The 19,238-nt window shown below is 34.7% G+C and overlaps 1 protein-coding gene and 1 long non-coding RNA gene across 18 annotated transcripts in view; both read right to left on the bottom strand.

The window, feature by feature from the left end:
- The window catches only part of LOC114306824 (heat stress transcription factor A-7a), a 38,748-nt gene extending 34,975 nt beyond the window's left edge, over nucleotides 1-3,773 (bottom strand). The window contains exons 1-6 of one of the 17 annotated variants that reach the window (XR_014350761.1): nucleotides 2,600-3,773; nucleotides 2,343-2,388; nucleotides 934-1,980; nucleotides 599-802; nucleotides 428-490; nucleotides 225-326 (exon numbers count right to left, since the gene is read on the bottom strand). Coding sequence is in view for 1 of the 17 variants with exons in the window: in XM_028252146.2 (XP_028107947.2) it covers nucleotides 1,216-1,980; nucleotides 2,600-2,893 (1,059 nt within the window). In the remaining 16 variants the exon portion in view is untranslated. Of the gene's footprint in view, nucleotides 1-133; nucleotides 491-598; nucleotides 1,981-2,342; nucleotides 2,389-2,599 lie in introns of those variants that run through there. The other 16 variants (XR_014350763.1, XR_014350752.1, XR_014350758.1 and 13 more) reach the window with 16 other exon arrangements.
- Nucleotides 3,774-18,459: 14,686 nt separating this feature from the next.
- On the bottom strand, nucleotides 18,460-19,156 carry LOC145807825 (uncharacterized). The gene is made up of 3 exons (XR_014351246.1): nucleotides 19,102-19,156; nucleotides 18,700-19,003; nucleotides 18,460-18,604 (listed from the first exon to the last, which is right to left on the bottom strand). It is a non-coding gene; the product is annotated as an uncharacterized LOC145807825 (long non-coding RNA).
- Between the last annotated feature and the right edge of the window lie 82 nt (nucleotides 19,157-19,238).

The raw sequence follows: 19,238 nt of genomic DNA, 5'->3' as shown, positions 1-19,238 counted from the left end.
TGGTGGAGGAACTTCCCATGAAGGACCAAAAAAAAGTTCCCTTCTATTTTACCTTATTTTTCATTCAGAATCCCGTTATTTAGAGCTGCAAACGGAGGAAGTTTTGTTATTATCAGTCTAACAGGAACATCACTAACAATGACAAATTTAAAATGCTATTCATGTGTGGTGTTGCTCAAAAGAGTCATATGCATTGCCCTTCATGAGCCTAGATACAGCTGAGCTGACGAAAATGACTGATTTAAGAATTAAATTACCGCAAGCAGAAAATATCTTCGCAAGTTGCATCACCAAATTCAAAACCAACCACATCTTGATCTTGATCTCTGCCTCATTAAAACAAATAAAAAGACAACTCATAAACAAAAAATCTAACCGACAAAGTGACCACAGCTGCCACTTGAATAATAAAAAAAGATAACTTAACTGAAGCTGTTTTTTTTGCAACTTGCAGCGAAAGTATCTTCATATTCAACGGCTCCTGAGCAATCTATAGGCCAAAAATGAATTACCAAAAAACCAGTTAACCAAATGATATTAAATCAGAACTAGTGGGTGATAAGGACAAATAAACTAAATAATATTAAAAAACATGAACCTTGAGACAAATCATGATAAAGAACTTCTACATACTCTTGAACAAGGCCTGCAATCTGATGAAGGTAGAGATGAATGAGAAGCAGATATATCTATGTACATATAAAAAGGCAACAAAGAAGAGTCACAGAGTTAGAAACAACAAAACCAAGTTTTTTTTTTTTTTTTTTTCTTTGATGGTTACAATGATTGGTAATTCCCTATCCTGCCAAATTGCAAGAAACCCATAAGAAAGTTATGGCCTACTAGCATTTGCTAGGATCTAAATTACACAAACAGACTGAAATTAATCAAACAAGACTGAAATTAATCAAACAACTACGGAAGGCCTGCTACCTAAAAGTAACGGTGATCGAGGGAGTGGTGAGGTAGTTGACAGTTGACAACTAGCAATGTTTAATCAAGTCCAGCTTTCTACTTTGCGCTCGAACACAGGTAACCCAATGGATTGGATTAGGTAATCACATCTTCCTCTTTGCTTGAGAACCTAATCTACACAAAATGAGACAGAAATTAACAAGTAACATAGGTAGATCTAAGATTAAGAACACAAAAGAAATGGTCACTGATGCAAGGAGCCAGGAAGTGGACGATCAGCGATGCAGAAGAAGCCACTTTCTACTTTGGGCTTGAACCCAAGCAACCCAATTGATTGGCTAAGACATTCACATCCTCCTCTTCACCTTCTTCTTCGTTCCCTGGCAAACCTGATTCTTCATCGAGCTTCTCATTCAGTAATTCTTCCCAAAACCTCTCATCAAGTTCTTTATCCCCCCCATTCTCAAATTGCTCGAGTTCTTCTTCTCTCTCCTTTCTTGATCTACTACCAAATCCCTGCATTTCCATTGCAAGTGCCTCCAGCTCTGATACTTCAAATCCATAAGGGTCTACGAATTCCAGAGGCTCGATTTTAATTAACCCTTCACCACTTCGACTGGATTGGCCTTGCTCAATTGGGCGCCTCTGCCTTTTTTTAGTAGCTTTGTCTTCGAGTTCCTTTCTTTTCTCCTTCAGTTGGACTAATTGCTGGATAAATAATGGATTTTGCATAGCTTTTGCAAGAAAAATCATCATTTGTTGCTGCTTCCTCTCTGTCCCTTGAAGCCTCAGTTCCATGGCACGAAGATGAGCCCTGCTATTTTGCTGTTGCTGTCTAAGCTTCACAAGTTCCATCATCAGAACCTGCTTGTCCCGTCTCAGGCGATCTATTTCTCCATCGAATCCGTATCTTCCAACTTCCAAACAAGGACCCAGAGCTTGTTGAGGAGGAAGAGGCTGTGAAGGTACCTTTCTTCTTTTGATGTTCTTCAGAAGATGCCTACGACCGCTCAGAAATCCTTCATTAGCAAATTCCCATTTATCTGGATCAATCTTCCTAAAGCCCTGCAAGTCCAGTTCCACATTCAAAGTCATGGTTCCTGAGTCCATGAATCAAGAATTTTTTGGAAACTGGAATTTATAGATCTCTGTGTGCGCACTAGCTAAACAATAAGATTGAAAGGTTTAAGAAGGTTAGTAGCTTTCATACAATACCTGTAAAAATGTACCAGTTCTGACTTTATGGACCAAGTAAAAGAATTTTACTAAGGACCTAAGTCTAGAAAGGAACTTTGGAAAGAAAGAAAGAAAGAAAGAGGCACAAGATTGATGGGGGGGAAAAGATTCAATGATATGCAAAACAAGATGATTTGAAGAATGGAAAGGAGTTCCCAAATCTTTCAAATCTAAAGAGTAGAAAATATAACCATTACAAAGTGTTGAGTGAGAGACTCCAAGAACCGATCATCCAGGCTGAAAAATAGATCAACAAACAGCAACGAAAATTTTCAGTAATAAAAGAAACTCTCACAGTTCTTTAAACAAACAGGTAACAGATGGAATTACTGGTTTTGAAGGATTTTTTTATTTTATTTTATTTTTTTCCATCAAGATGAAATATAGAAGGAGATTAAAAATGCAAAAACCAATCAGAAGATTTGTATTTAAGAGAGTGAATACTCACATAAGTATTGAGCTGCCTGACAAAGCTTGAAAAGTTGTTGTGCTTGAAGTATGTTGGGAGGAGATTGGAAGAGAAGGCATATGGATCCCAAACAACAAAGCTGTGACCCCCTCTGCTCCAAGAAACTACATGATCACTGATTGGGTCATCCACCATGTCAAAGGTCTTGGTGAGAAACGGTGGAGGGCCTGTGTCATGAAGCCCCTCCATCGGCAGCGGCGGCGGCCCCTCACCGGATTGCGATGAACTCGATCCCGGACACTCCTCCTTAACTGGGTATGAAGGATTCATCATCAAGATTGCAAAAAGATGCTTAAATTTTACTGGGTTTGTGTTCTTTTCTCGATTCCTTGGTCCAATCTCAGATGGGTTCAATTTTGAATGCCAGAATTGAAGAACAATACAGTCAATTTTGCAAAGAAGAGACAAGAAAAGATTTCATAAAAGTTTAAAGATCCAAACATGCTAAAAGAGGAGAAAACAAGAGAGTGCAATGGATTTAGAGCTACATGGATTGAGACTGAGCAGGTCAAAGTGGAAGGACACGAGGTGCACCAGACTTTCCCCTTTGGGCAAGGTAGTTTATCCAGTTGAGAGGTTCGTTTTGCTGAGTCACAGACACATAGAGGGAAGCTTTGGAAGTGAGTGATTAAGGGTATGAATGGGGATCTATTATGAAAATTTTAATGATGGAAAGTTCTAGATATTATTTTGGTAAGCCATATCTGTGTATATGTAATATTTCCTTTCTTCATTTGGCAAGAGAGAGAGAGAGAGGGGGGAGGAAGGTTCTGGAATCCTTGGAGGGATGAGGTTGGAGAGTGGTATGGTGGAGGGACAGGGTGTGCCGGCCACTTGGATTAAAAAAAGAAGTGGTTTTATTTATTTTATAGAATTTAATTGGAGGATTCTTTTTTCTTTTTTCTTTTTTTTTGAACTGTAATGTAATGGGAGGATTCTGATACCCCACTCATAATTGGGTGACATGGTTGAAAACAAGCACTAAACTGAGCAGCAATCACAAAATCGTTGAAGAAAGGTTTTTTTCTTAAAGGATATGTATGGGGTTGAAAAAGAGAAAAAAAAAATTATCAACATATAAAAAAGGTATAAATGATATTTGAACTTTATCCTCTTTTATTTATATATTGTATTGAAGTTATAAACTTAAAGATTGTTTAGATTAAAACAATTCAACAAATTGAGTTTGAGGGATTGTTGCAAGTCAAATTTAATTTGAGTTTAAAAGTAGGCTCCAAAGAATTTTAGATTGAAAAAAAGGAATTCAATTTGAATTTGAAGAAAAGAAGAAGAAGCTAGAAGCTTATGAAGAATTCACGAAATTTCATTACTGTGCATTTAGAGGCTGCAAAGTTCAAGTTGAAGAAGCAATTCTAAAATAAAGAAGAAACTTTTGGAATTGAGGGGTTTAATTTGGATTTGGTTTCCTATTATTTGTATTTTCTTGTGTTCAAATTGTGTGTTTACATTATAGGATGAATGTCACGACCCAAACCGGCCCTTATAGATTTAGCGGCATAACCGGCCAATAATTCTTAGATTATCAAAGGCCTCTCAACAGAATAACACATAGTTAGGGGCTGCGAAAGCAAATACATAAATAATACTTAGTCCATTAAGCTGTGAAAATATACATGAGACAGATAATCTTAAGCTTTTATAAACTTACGAGTGATACCAAAAGATACAATATTTACACATTACTTCATGTACATATGAACAAAATCTTGTTCAAAGATCAAAAGAAACAAAGGCTAATACATTCACAAAAAGAAACAGCCACTAAATTGACTTAATCTGGAACCTCCTTGAAAGGCGCAAAGGATGACTGACAAAACGAAATCTTAGGCCATCAACTCTGGGCTTGGTCTCACGCCTGATCAGCTACATATATAATATAAATAGTTAGCAGGAACCTAGTGAATAATAACAAAGTAAAGGGGTTATAATGAATGATGTCCATAATAGAATTAGAAATCAGAATTTATATCAGAAACAGAGTTTTATGCATATTTAGATTTCAATTTAGAAATAGATTCATGTACTTGTTCATATTCATTTTCAAAGTTCACACATTTCACATCATAGTATGTGGCACATCTATTAGTGTTAACAAATCCGATGACCCATAAAGGGACAACCGTGAAGGCATTCTGATGACCCATAAAAGGGACAGCCATAAGGCATTCTGATGACTCAGGTGCACAGAGACGTTTCCGATGACCCATAAAGGAACAGCCGTAAAGGCATTCCAATGACCCATAAGAGAACCTGGTGACCCATAAAGGGACCTGATGACCCATAAAGGGGCGCATATCATATGATGCTAAGGATGCCACAAAATATATTTCAGAAACTTGGACAATCATTTATTCACACAAAACATAGCATTTCAGAAACTAATCATGTCGTATCATCAGAAAATAATTAAAGTTTAACATAACTTTACAAAGTTATTACTCACAAATAACAAGTGGCTCCAAACAGAGGAATAAAGTAGGTAATTTAGATATCTTGCGGCACGTGACCTACACAAGAACAAAACGAATATATATACTGAATTACACACCCGGAGACATTTACCTTGTTCTTTTCTTATCTTGGTGTGTCTCTACTTTTATCCTCATTATTGTGCCTTAATCTTGGCCTAGGTATGCCTAGGATGGAATGAGGATGCAAAAATGCACTTGAAAGCACTTGATAAAACTTGCTGAAAACAGAGTTCTCGCTCGAGCGCAACTTCCTACGCTCAAGCAGACATGCAAAATGTGAGTGGTCGCTCGAGGGCAAGATCTGTCGCTCGAACGGTCTGTAAACTTTTGCAAAAGTGTTGGTTGCTTGATTTTTCTGCTCGATGCTCGCTTGACGCTCACTCAAGCGTGAGAGACATGTCCTCGCTTGAGCGGACTGCAAAACATAAGAACTTCTAGGAGCATGCATTTCACGCTCGAGCGGACTTTTGGTCACTCGAGCGGGAAATGCAAGATCACAGAGTGGGCGCTTGAGTGGAGAATCCGTCGCTCAAGCGGAGAGGCAAAATCTAGGATTTCCAGATTGCTCTTTCCAACTCGAAATTCAAATTCCAGGTCACAATTCACATCCTTTTGAGCCCAAAACTAAGACAACATATGTAAACTTGTAAAATATGAAGGTTTAAAGATCATTTCATAAAATCAAGGCCCAAAAGTATGTTAATTGTGTAACATTCAACTTAAAATGTAAAATATGACGTGAACGTGTCATGCATGTATTCATTTGAGTTCATAACTTCCAAAACATGATCAAATGAGATATTCTACTAAAAAACATGGTGAATTCTTAGACTACAACCAAAATATGAACATGCATGGGCAAATTTTTAGACAACATGCTCTAAATGCAATGTAATGCACATGCATGTGTGTATACTCTTCTCTTCTGCTTCATTAAACTTAATTCTTGCCCCAACTCATTTAATTCTTTTTGAATGCATGAGTTACGCACCTTAATTACACAACTAAAGGCTTGATTTCATACCTTAAGTTCTCAACTCCTTGAATCCTAGTGAGTTCTTGGTCAATTCCTTCAATTCTCCTTAATTCTCTAGCAAATTCCTTGCTTGAAGACTTCTCTCTAGCCTCTCTTTCTCTCTCTACACGTTTGTGTGTGTGTGAGCTCAAAATGTGTTGATATGAGAGAAAAGAATGAGTGAGAGCACATAAGAAGCCTTATATAGGCTTGCCTAATGAGAGTTAATTAAGGCTAATCAAGTAGGCATTAAATTAATCTAATTTAATCGTTCCAAATCAACTTTCAATTAAATCTATCATAAAATTCTAAAAATTCTAAATAACACATAAATCAAGTCAATTTCTGAATCGGATGCCGATAAGGCCTTCAATTCGCAAACCGAAACGAAAACATGAATAAATCTTCCTACGAGAGATAGATAAAAGTATAAATAATGCATCACACATGTAATTAAATTAGGATTCGATCTCAATAACTTATTAGACACATTAAATCATGGATTAACGTTAATCATGGGTCGGGGTTGTTACAATGAACTTATAAATAGAGAAGCTATGCGGTTATTTTAGATAGAGTGAGAGAATAATCTCTAGAAGTGTGAGATACAAAGCCATCTCCAGTTAGGGAGATTGGATTCTAAGAGAGTTACAGAGAGTTGCTCTGTTCAGAAAGCTAAATAAGAGATTAACCCTTTGTGGTAGAGAGGGGGAGCTCAATGAGAGTCGAGTGAAAGAGTCCTCTTCCATTGTAATCTCTTTTGTAATTTCTATTATATAGTAAAAGTGATTGCCCTCTCATGGATGTAGGCAGTATGGCCGAATCACATTAAATATTGTGTCTTTATGAATCATAACAAGTGATTTACAAACCTCTTCCACTTCCAAAGTGGTATCAGAGTTTATAAACGAATTTGCTATAATTTTTCAACAATGGTATCAAAGTCAAGACAATCTAGAGAAGTTATCAAAGCCACGACGATTCAAAGAAGAAGTTAGAAGAGACAAAGTGTGATTTCAAATTTGTCCAAAAATCAAAGTTGTCAAAATCAACTTTTGATCACACTAGTGTGTAGGCCTCATCGAGATGATCATTTTGGAAAAAAATTGCATAAAAAACAGAGTTAAAATAAAGCTATACGAGCTGGTCAAAGTTGCCAAGAAAGTCAAGATGACCACCACTAACATCACTCATTATCATTACTAACGTCATCTGCATGAAAAATAAGAGGAACTTTCTGATGTGACATGGTTGAGGTACAACCGTGATCTGAACCGTCCAAATTGTTTTGGCTAGATCTGAGCCACTTGAAATCGGATTTTGACGATCCAATAGTCATTTTCAGTTATTTGGAGCATTCCGGACATATCCTATAACAACCTCACAAATGCAAATCATAATTATCTGGATTACCCGTGTGTTAATTGTGGATTATATGATTTAATTTGTGTATATCTATCCAAATGGAGAAATTATCTGTTGAGAATACGACTTTAAAACTGATATTGACAGCCGAAATGGGTTCAGAAATCGAAATGGAGTACATGGATATGTTAATTGGAATTTTTAAAATCATCTGAGAAGTTTAATTAAAAATTGATTTCGTCTAATTTGTAAAGTCATGTTTGGCTCTTACTACTTGTATTGAGTTTAGAAATAGCTATATATCAGATATATATAGGCTTAGCTTATCTTTTGAGCTAAAACTTATTCATTTGAGCAAACAAAAATTTGAGAAAAAAAGAGAGGTCTAGAACGAGAGAGAGAGAGAGATTGTCCTAGAAAAGAATTCAACAACAGGAAAAAGAAAACAAGAGAAATTAAGCTAATTCTTGCAAAACATCAAAGTAAAGTAAGCTTTCCTCTCCAATTTCTTGACTTAGGGACTTGTACGTTTTTCATTTTTAAAGATTAAAACTTGAACAAGGATGAATTCATGGTGATTTGGAAATTTTGTTTATATTTTTAAGGGTTTAGAACATACATGTCATTTTAAGGGGAAAAAATGATTATATTACCTCTTAAATTCACCATGCATAGCATGTTTTCATGAAATTATGATTCTACATTTCATCTCATGCATGGGGTATGGAAATTGAGGAGTGATTAAGGAACTCATCAGCTTAATTATAAGATTTGTTGAATTAGATGGAAAATTGATACATGCATGACAAGATTCTTGAACATTCATGAGTATGCATTCATGTACTTGCATATACTTCCAATTGAAGAGAAAACTCCATTGGAATTAAGAATTTGAAGCTCAATATTGTAAGGTTTATCATTCTCCATTTCAATTCTTGGAGTAAAATTAGAATTGGAAATATATGATCATAGAAACGAAAAGTTAGATGAATTAATTTTCAAAACTCAACATGCATGGCATTGTTTTCATAAAATTCATGATTCTTCATTTGTTAAATTGCATGAGTTTCCAAAATTAAGGAAAATAAAGGAGAATTTGAGGTTTAAAGCTTAACTTGTATGTTTAATGAACATAGAATGTATATATTCAAGAGCTTAAATTCTTTGCATGGAATTTGGGTTTTAAAATGAAGCTTCGATTTCAAATGAAGTGAGGAATTTCTTATTTACCATGATTATGAAAAGTTTTGGGTCTTGAATTACGCAAAAAAGAAGTTAGAATTTGAGAAGAGGAAGGTTCAAAAATTAGAGCAGAATTCGAATTGAATTTTACCCAGTTTTGCACGTGCGGAAAACAGGGTAGTTTAGAGTTGCATACTGAAATAATTGCACGTACGGTGATGGTTCCACACGTGCAGCTAGTACCCCGCATATGTGGTTCTAAGGGCAATCCCAGTTTTGTTTTTCGCTCCACTATTCCACTTTTTGAGCCTCCGCTTGTATGGTTTTAACGTGTTTTTCATATGCATTTGCCTTCCATGAACACGAATGAATTAGAGAACAAAAAGTTAGAAACTGATTAAGTAAGCAATGAACTGAATAGAATCGACCGAATGAGTGAATTGTGTATTGAGTTGTGCTTGAATTTGATTGTTTAGGTTGGATGCCGCATCTTTAGTGCATTTTTAGCACGTGTTTCAAGGAACCCACTGTGAGTAATAATGTTGTAAAGTTATGTTCAATTGTAATTATTTTCTGATTGATTAAATGTACTGTTTTCTGAAATGAAATGATACTCTTTTTTTGAATGAATGATTGTCCTATTTTGTAAATTGTACTCGTGGCATCCATAACAATTGCTATTGTTATTGATGTTGTTACTGTTACTGCTACTGTTACAGAGATCTCTGTCAGTTCTAATTCTTGGAACTACTGTTTACTCTATTGATGGCCATCAACTAACTGTTTGGTCTTTAAGACATACTATACTATTCTACTATTGGATGTACCACATATGACTGCTATGATTTCATGTGACTATGAAATGTCTGAAATACTGCTTTGTGAATTTATTCACTACTGAATCTGACTAATTTGAATTGTTAAAAGGACAACATTCATAAATCTCTTTACACATTTGTTATTCATTAGGCTCTAGTTTATTATATGTATATAAGTGATCGAGCACTGGATTAGGGTTAGCGGCATCGACCCAAAACCTGTTTTTGTCAAGCCAACTACTGTGCCTCATTGCGAGGTTTCGAACTATTGCACGTGTCAAGGCTTTTCGGTGATCTAAATCCACCTTTTTTGAATGTTGTATGAAGTTAAGTGAATGTTTTATAATTTGTTTTGGCTTTGGGATTTAATTTCCTAACATGTCTTTTATTTTGTACTTAGATGTGTTTTGGACTTAAGTGTTTATATATATATATATATAAATTGTTTATTTATTTAAGTCCTCACAGCTCATTGAACGATTTATTATAATATTTATTGCTTCCGCTAGCCCCTATTATTAAACTATTGTTAATACTGTTAAACATGCTTTTGGTAATCACAAAATACTGGCCGGTTACGACACTAAACCCATAAGGGTGGGTTTTGGGTCGTGACACATCCCTACGATTAGATTTTGCAAATTCTATACTAGAAATTTGCAGATTTTGTTTAAAGAGATGAAGGGAAAAAAAAAATTCTTTGAAACGGGAGTCAAAGAATACAACAAAAAAGACATCACAAATGGGTGATAGATGACGTCCCAAATATTGTGAACGAGACAAACAATAGGCGGTTGCTTTGTAACATTGAAGAGACATAGGTTAACAGGTGGTTGACTACCGTGGACAACAAGTGGTTATACCACGCAATAGAAAACAGATGGTTGATCTGCAAGAGAAAAAACGTCAATAGGAGGTTGACAGCACCGAATGACATAAGGTTATTCCAAGAGAGATAGAAGTCAATAGAGGATTGACTACAAAGACCAGACAAGAGGTCATGATGAGATCCACAAGCACATATGAGGCATTGTGTCAAGAATCAAGCTTAAGGGGGTGTTGAAGTTATAAACTTGAAGATTGCTTGGATTGAAAGAATCCAACAAATTGAGTTTGAGGGGGATGTTGGAAATCAAACTCAATTTGAGTTTGGAAAAGAAGGTTCCAAAGAATTCTAGATTTAAGAAGAGGAATTCAATTTGAATTTGAAAAAGAGAAGAAGAAGCTAGAAGCTTATAGAGAATTCATGAAATCTCATCACTGTGCATTTGCAGGCTGCAAAGTTCAAGTTGAAGAATAGAGTCTAGAATGAAGAAAAAACTTCTGGAACTAAGGAGTTTGGTATCTTACTATTCGTATTTTCTTGTGTTCATATTATATGTTTACATTGTAGGATGAATCTATAAATAGAGAGGTTGTGAGATTATTTTAGATAGAGTGCGAGAAAATATAATCTCCATAAGTGGGAGATACAAAATCATCTCCGATCAAAGAGATTGGATTCCAAGAGAGTTGGAGAGTTTGAGAGCTATAGAGAGTTACTCTGTTCAAAGAGCTAAATGAGAGATTAACCCTGTGACAGAGATAAGAGCTCATTCGGTGTGAACGCTGGAGCTCAATGAGAGTTGAGTGAGAGAGAGTCTTCCTCCATTGTAATTTCTTTGTAATTTCCATTATATAGTGAAAATGGTTACTCTCTCGTGGACGTAGGCAGTGAGGCCGAACCACGTTAAATATTGTGTCTCTTTGTAAATCACAACAAGTGATTTACACCCCTCTCCTACTTCCAAAGTAACATCTGAGTTTATAAAGGAAATTGTCATAATTTCCCAACAGTTGCACTTTACAGTCTTTTATTTACATCTCATTACAGATACTTGCACTCTATAGTCTTTTATTGACATCCCATCATAAATACATTTATACCTTCATGTATTAGTAATTTTTTTCTCCCTCTTTCTAATTCTTTTTTAAAGCTAACGTCACTTTGTTTGGTTGGTGGGTAGTAAATTATGATGGGATTATAGATACACAAAACTAACCTTGGATTTGTGTAAGTGGTGGTTTTTTTTTTTTTTTTTATCAGCGAAAGTGTTGTTAGGGGTTGTTCTATTGTAGATTATTTTTTTTATTTTATTTGAGTCATATCATTTTTTATTTAGGTCATACTATCTCTCTACTATCTCGGATAACTTTTTACAAAAATTCAAAAATGATACTTATTTAGATCATTCCAAACAACTATTTATTTGTTAGATTAGTATCTACGAAAATTAGTCTTTCTATCATTTTAAAGCATCAAGTGTTTGTCTTTTTAATTCAACTTTTCTTTAAGGAAGTTGAACCTATGACATCCTTTGAGATTAAGCCCTTAGGAGAATCATACTTGCCTAAGGTGTTTGATATATGATTTTTTAATTAAAATAGTCACAAAAAAAAAATTAAAACATTTAATCATATATCTCGCTACTTTTTTTTTTACACATTTTTTCATAATTTTTTTTAAAAAACCATTAAGATAATTAATTTTCAAACCAACTCAAGTGATAGTTTTGTGGATTAACCTACCGAGTAATGCTAGAATTAATATTTATAATTCAGTTGTACCATTAATTTTCAAACCAGCTCAAGTGATAGTTTTGTGGATTAGCTACTCAATAATGCTTGAATTAACATTTATAATTCAGTTGTGCCATGCATGGAAGGTTTCATCAGATATAAAAGGTACCAATATACTAAATATAAAATGTACAAATATCAAATAAAATGTTTAAAATTTCTATAATGTATTTTGTATTCGATACCTTATGTGTGCATAAGCTTTTTATTATTGACAATGTCATTTTAATGGTTAGTATTGTATTAGAGATATAAAATAATGGGAAAATTGGCCTAACGTCCCTCCTCTACTTTTGATACGAGGAGAGGTCCTTTATAATATGTTTTGATGGCTAAGGTCCCTCAAATTTATTTTAGGTTATAAAGTACCTACATTACCCTTCCTTTATAACATAAATTTGTTTGAATATTATATGGTTGACTTAACTGATACATTTTGGAAACCGAATTTGAAGTGGAGATTTTGTCGGAGTTTTCGTCGGAGATTTCAGTGGAGATTTTATGGTGGAGATTTCGTCGGAGATTTCAGTGGAGTTGACGAGAAAGATTGCTACGATCGTGTAGATTTTGTTAGAGATTTCGTCGGAGATTTCAGTGGTGTGATAGTGTATTGATCGCGTAGATTTTCAGTGGAGTTGAATCAGGTTTGTTTTCGATGGAGATAGCACATGCATTTTGATATTTGTTTTGAATTTTTGTGTAGAGAGAGGCCAGCTTGATAGAATTGATTTTTATTTTTGGAATTAATTTTTTATTATTTGTTTTTTAATCAATTTGAAAGAGTGTTGACAGTGTGTTGATCGCGTAGGTTTTTGAGTTGAGTTGAATTAGGTTTGTTTTCGATTTAGATTCCAAATGGATTTTGATTTTTGTTTAGAGAGAGGCCAGCTTGATAGAGTTGATTTTTATTTTTGGAATTAATTTTTCATTCTTTGTTTTTTGATCAATTTCAGATAGTGTTGACAGTGTAGGTGATTTTGATGTTTAGAGTTCATTTTTGGTGCTCTGTTTTTTATCAACATGCTGATGAATTATAGTTGTGTTCTATGTTTTTTCAAACCAGAGAAATTTCATTTTCTGCACTATTGTTTGTGTAGTCCAGAGGAAATTATAAGTGCATATGGACATATTATTAGAAGTTTGTAATGGAGATAGAATATGAGAAAGTGAATGTAAGTTCATAAATTTCTCTATACTTGTATTTGTAGTTCAGAGAAAATTGTAAGTTTGTTACTCACTTTCAGTTTGTAGTTCAGAGAAAAGTATTTCTCTGGACTTGTATTCTATGTGATTTTTTTTCTATAATTGTGTTTAATTGTTAGCGGTAAATTTCTCTGTGATTCATTAAGTTTCTGTGATTTTGTTTTTTATCATCTTGAAGGTGAATATCAGTTTGTAGATGTCTTTGGAGTTTTATTTTAAGTTCAGAGAAAATTATAATTTTTAGAAATTTCTCTGGACATTTATGTTGTTCTTGTGAAGTGTTTCTGTGATTTTTTTTGTTGTTTTTTGTTTCAGTTTCAATGGACATTGCAGTGTTGTTGCTGTGCAAATATGGGAATGATACTATTGTCATTAATGTTTCATGCGAATTGAATTTTGAGGAATTGGTTGGCATTTTGTGTAAAACATGGGAGAATTTGAAACCTGAGACTATGTGTATTTCATATTCTATTTTGGGCCATCCGAATTGTATGGTTCAAAATAATATTGATTTTCTGAATATGTTGAGGGTTGTTTGTGCACGCGGTGTTGATATAGTTGATGTTTCAGTTAGTAGATGTAGTACTTCTGATGAAGAGGATGAAGTGGGGTCTAATTGGGTAGATGTTGTGGATGGTGAGTGTGATAGGCTGGTGGATGTTGAAAGGAATTCACTCTCTAAGTTTTGTTCTCACCAAGAAAAGGTGTTATTGTCGGTTAGTTGGCGGAATAATATTACGAGTGTTGGACAAAAGTTTGAGGGTGGTGTGGTTGAGTTCCGTACTTTTTTATGCAAGTATGCTATTGAGGTTGGTTTTTAGTTTACGTATGTTAAAAATGACAAGCTGAGGGTTACGGCAGAATGTGCATATAAGGAATCAAGGGGATGTATGTGGCGTGTACATGCTTCTGTTGAAAAAACAAATGGGTTCTTCTACATAAGGACTTTGAACAATGAACATACGTGTGGTGTGGCGGTTCGTACGAGTAAACATTCGAGGATGACTTCCAGCTTGGTTTCTGGGCTGATACTTGAAGAGGTAAGTGCAAAACCTTTAACTCGTCCAGTGGATGCTGTGAAAGAAATGAAAGACAAGTATGGGGTCTCAATTAGTTATAACTGTGGTTGGTTGAGTGTTGAAAAAGCAAAATGTAGTACATATGGGGATTCTTGTTTGTCATTTGATCAATTACGGTGGTATTTTGATGAGGCATTGAAGAACAATCCAGGGAGTCGTTTTGAGTTAGATTTTGAAGATAACAAGCGTTTCAAAAGAGTGTTTGTGGCTTTTCATGCATGCATTGCTGGTTTCAAATATTGTCGGTCATTGCTTTTTCTTGATGGAACATTTTTGAAAGGACGATACAAAGGAGTTATGCTTGCTGCAACGGGGAAAGATGGGAATGAAGGTAATTGTAAATATATCTATTTTTATCTAAGTATGTGAATTTTCTATACATGTAGGAATTGAGTGAATGTGAATTTTCTCTGGTTTTGGCCACTGTGTGGATTTTCTATTGTTGTGGCCACTGTGAGAATTTTCAATGGATTTTTGTCAGTGTATGAATTTTCTCTGGATGTTGTCATTGTGTGAATTGTATCTGTAGGTGGTCACTAAGTGAATTTTCTCTGTATATTATGATTGTGTGAATTTTCTCTGTAGCTGGTCACTAAGTCAATTTTCTCTGGATGTTGCCAATGTGTGAATTTTCTCTGGATGTTGACAGTGTCAAACTTCTCTAGTTGTTTTATTGTTCTATTTTTCTCTGTTGTTTTGTAGGTGGTCACTAAGTGAATTTTCTCTGTATATTATGATTGTGTGAATTTTCTCTGTAGCTGGTCACATATTCAATTTTCTCTGGATGTTGCCAATGTGTGAATTTTCTCTGGATGTTGGCAGTGTCAAACTTCTCTGGTTGTTTATTGTTCTATTTTTCTCTGCATGTGTGTACCTAATATGCTTGTTCCTATTTGTTTTGTAGGTTTTTTTCCTGTAGCTTTTGCTGTTGTTGATGCTGAGAATAAAGACAATTGGTGTTGGTTTCTTGAACATTTATATGGATTATTAGGATCAGAAAGGGTGATAAGTTTCATATCTGATCGACATTGTGGAATTGTGGAGGGAATTGCTAGGTTTTTCCCTAACTGCTTTCATGGATTTTGTCTGGAACATCTAAAGAGAAATTTGAGGGATAAGTTGTCATGTGGAAACACAAATTTGGTTAGGGAGACGATTGTGTCCAAGTTTTCAGAATGTGCATATGCTCCAACAAAGGCATCATTTCATTTCAAGTTAAATGAGTTAAAAAGTGAGGGAGGAGACATTGTGAGTGTTTTCTTGAGAAGTTTACCATATGAAAATTGGAGTGATGCATATTTTGCAGGGAAACGTTATGGTGAGATGTATTCAAATGTTGCTGAGTCATTCAATTCATGGATACGAGAAGCTCGGCACTTGCCAATAACAAATTTGGTGGACATGATACGGTTGCAAATCATGAATATGAGGTCTGATAGGAGGCTGCTCTCTAGTAAATGGAATAAAATTTTGTGTCCTCATATGGATAGTGTGTTGGAGAAGTCTTTTTTGGACGGGAGGACATGGAATGTGAGTTTATCATCTGATAATGTCTTTGAAGTGCATTGTTTTCCTTCGGTTATGGTTGATCTTGGGTTGAGAACTTGTTCATGTCGAAAATGGGAAATAAATGGGTATCCATGTCAACATGCTGTTGCTGCAATTTTTAGGAGTGGAAAGAATTTGAATTCATTTGTTGAACCATTTTTTCATGCTGATATGTATCGTCGAGCATACTCCTTTTCGATTGGCCCAGTTCCAACTGTTGAAAAACCTGTGTGTAGCATTGAAGATGCTATGATTTTACCTCCATTGAGCAAGAGACCTGCTGGGAGGCCGAAGAAGAACAGAATTGCTTCTACTGGAGAGTTTAAAAGGGTGATTAAGTGTAGTCGTTGTGAGAGTATTGGTCACCATAATAAGAGGACATGCAAGGAACCTTTGTTAAATAGTTGAGGATTATACATTTTATTGATAGAATAATACATTTGATGATTACTTTGTGTATTTTGTTTTGTGAAATTTATTTTTTGGACAGTGTATATAATAATATCAATCAAATTCATCCAGAGAAATTTTTCAATATCAGTTAAAGTGTGTTTGTTGATATATACTATAGGCAGTGGGTTTGTAGTACCTGTCAAATTCATCCAGAGAAATTTTCCTATGGCAGAGAAAATTCTGTGTGTTGTGTTTTGAAGCTTCATATTCATCCACATAAATTTGACAATGGCAGACTAAAGTACTGTGTGGATTGTGTTTTTTCAATTTGATAATTGTTTTGTACTAACACAGTGCATTAGAGATTGAATGATCATATAGGCACCTTCTTTGGTGAGATATGAGTTAAATTTATCTGTAAATTTCTGGTAGCTTCATATCAATCATTTCAAGAAATGTGCACAGCAGACAGAGCATTCAAAAAATTATTGTACAACCAAGAAACAAAATCAAGCTCTTTTGGAATTTCTCTGAGTTGAGAATTTCTCTGAGTTGAGAATTTCTCTGGACCAGGGAAGAATTTCTCTGGACTCACTTGAACTCAGAAATTTGTGTCAAAGCCAGAGAAATTTTCATCCAGAGAAATTTTTCACCATCAGAGAAAACTATATGGGCATTGTGTTCTGAAATTTGAAATTCATGCAATGAAATTTTCCAGTGGCAGATAAAATTACTGTGTGCTTTGTGTTTTGTTGAGTTTGATGATTGTTTTGTACCAACACAAAGTTTTACAGATTACATGGTCATATAGGCATCCCCTTGGGACGATACAAGTTAAATTTCTCTGTGAATTTCTGGTAGTTTATACCAGAGAAATTTCTGCAGACAATTTTCTCTGGCAGACAATTTTCTCTGGCAGACAATTGTTGAAATTTACATTTGTCGAAATAAAAAAAAAATGAAATTTAGATTAGTCAAGAAAGGATATATACATATACGTCAAGGATCATCATTCCTTCAATGTATCAACAAGAAAGGATATATACATATATGTGAGACAATTTTCTCTGTGTGGATATGTACATTGTCTTCCTTTCACTAGTTTCACTATTACATTTGTGGTTCTTCTAGAGGTATTTCAATTGGTTCAGTCCATGACCGGCCAACTTCGGTCACAAATCTCTCTATGAGTTCTGCCCTCATCAACCTTATCTCTTGTGTGGACAATTTGGATTTGATAGGTTCATGCTTGCTATATTGTTTCATTATATAGTAGACAAAGAGGCCACAATCCAGACTGCATACAAATTATAGGTATGGTTAGTTTTAAGAAACATGCAACTGAAATTATCTTATTTATAGATGTATGAAACTTACGAATCGCTTTCTTGTTGTGGAGCATTGTTGACATACTCAAAGTCATAACTTGTGTTTTGTGAGTTAATTAATTTGAAAGAGGGTTGTGATTGAGCGTCTCTTTCAAGACAAGCTTTCAAAAAATTCTCCACGTAATCTTACTGCAAAAAAATAATTTTTATATAACAGAGAAATTTACGGACAAGTCAATGGGATTCTATGAAAATTATCATCACATAAAGATGATGATGGATCAGAGAAATTTGCACTCGTTACCAATTGTTTTGCATCTTTGACATATTTGTCTTCTGCATCATCCCTCCTTGGCCTCAGTGAGTTGTAGAACCTCCATAAATTGTCTTGTTTGTCCAGGACAAGTAAGGTCCAGTGATTTCCATGTGTGGACTTCTCATTACCTCCAGTATTTATTGGAAAATAGAGGAACCTATAGTTCCTCCATGCTGTTTCAATATGCTTGTCAAATAAGGACACTCGAAAACTTTGATTTTCTGTCATGTTGATGAAATTCTGTGCTCAGAGAAAATCAAAAAATGGTTTTGTTAGTGACACAACTGACTTCAAGAAGTATATTAAGAAGAGAAAGTAGAAAGTAAATTCCAGAGAAAATCAAATAAAATAGTAGTAACATACTAAGCACATGGATGTGAAAAAAAATGAGGTTGGTTGTTGTTTCTCTCTGATTTGGTCAGCCAAAAGGATCTCTCTATAGCCATCAATGACCTGAAAAATATGATTTATAATTGTAATATTGTTTTATAAAGGCTGATGGAACATTGCAGAGAAATGTTGATGAAAGGGAAAGACTTACATTGTTGGCAATTTCTTTTTGCTTTATGAGGTTTCCAATGTCTTCAAAGGTAATGATATTCAACTCACTTGTCCAAATTAAAGCTCTACAAGATGACAAAGAAGGGATTGAATTGTTGTTAAGGCAACATAAGTTTGTAATTTGTTGTTTGTTATGTTCTATTTTGTTTGTTGTACTTACTCAAGCCCAGACACATTTGATATGTGCTGCAAGATGTCTTTTATATGATCTTTTATCAATCTTGAAATGGGAAGAGTTTGTGGAAAGACCCAAGATTTTGTGATGTTTATAGGTTGAGGCAAGACGTATGCATCAGCATCAAGCACTTCTTTGTCCTTCGTGCTTTGCTCAACTTGTTTTGCAGCTTGTTTTGAAGCTCTAGTCACTTTCGCAACTTTCGGATATTGGAATTCTGGATCATGCTGCTTTTCCTTCCTTTCTTTTGCCTTTAAATTTTTTATCATTGAGGTTGGATCTTTTTTGACTGTAGGCAGTGAAAATATTAGGAAAAGTGAAATTTCTCTGAAGCAACAGATGATATTTCAATATGTAAATTAATTTAATTCAATATTTTGCAGTTACCATAGAGTTTCTTCTTTTGTTTCGGTTGTTGTTTGTGTGGCATTTGCTCTTGTTGGATTGTTGGTTGTTGTTCCAGTTGCATTCCAACTATACACAGTGAAAATCAAACAAGCCCCAAAAATGGAATAAGAAAATAT

This window comes from Camellia sinensis, chromosome 14, assembly GCF_055761805.1.
Source record: "Camellia sinensis isolate YWXY chromosome 14, ASM5576180v1, whole genome shotgun sequence".
NCBI lineage: Eukaryota > Viridiplantae > Streptophyta > Magnoliopsida > Ericales > Theaceae > Camellia > Camellia sinensis.
Note: the sequence above shows the minus strand (reverse complement) of the source record. Positions and strands in the feature narration are given on the sequence as shown.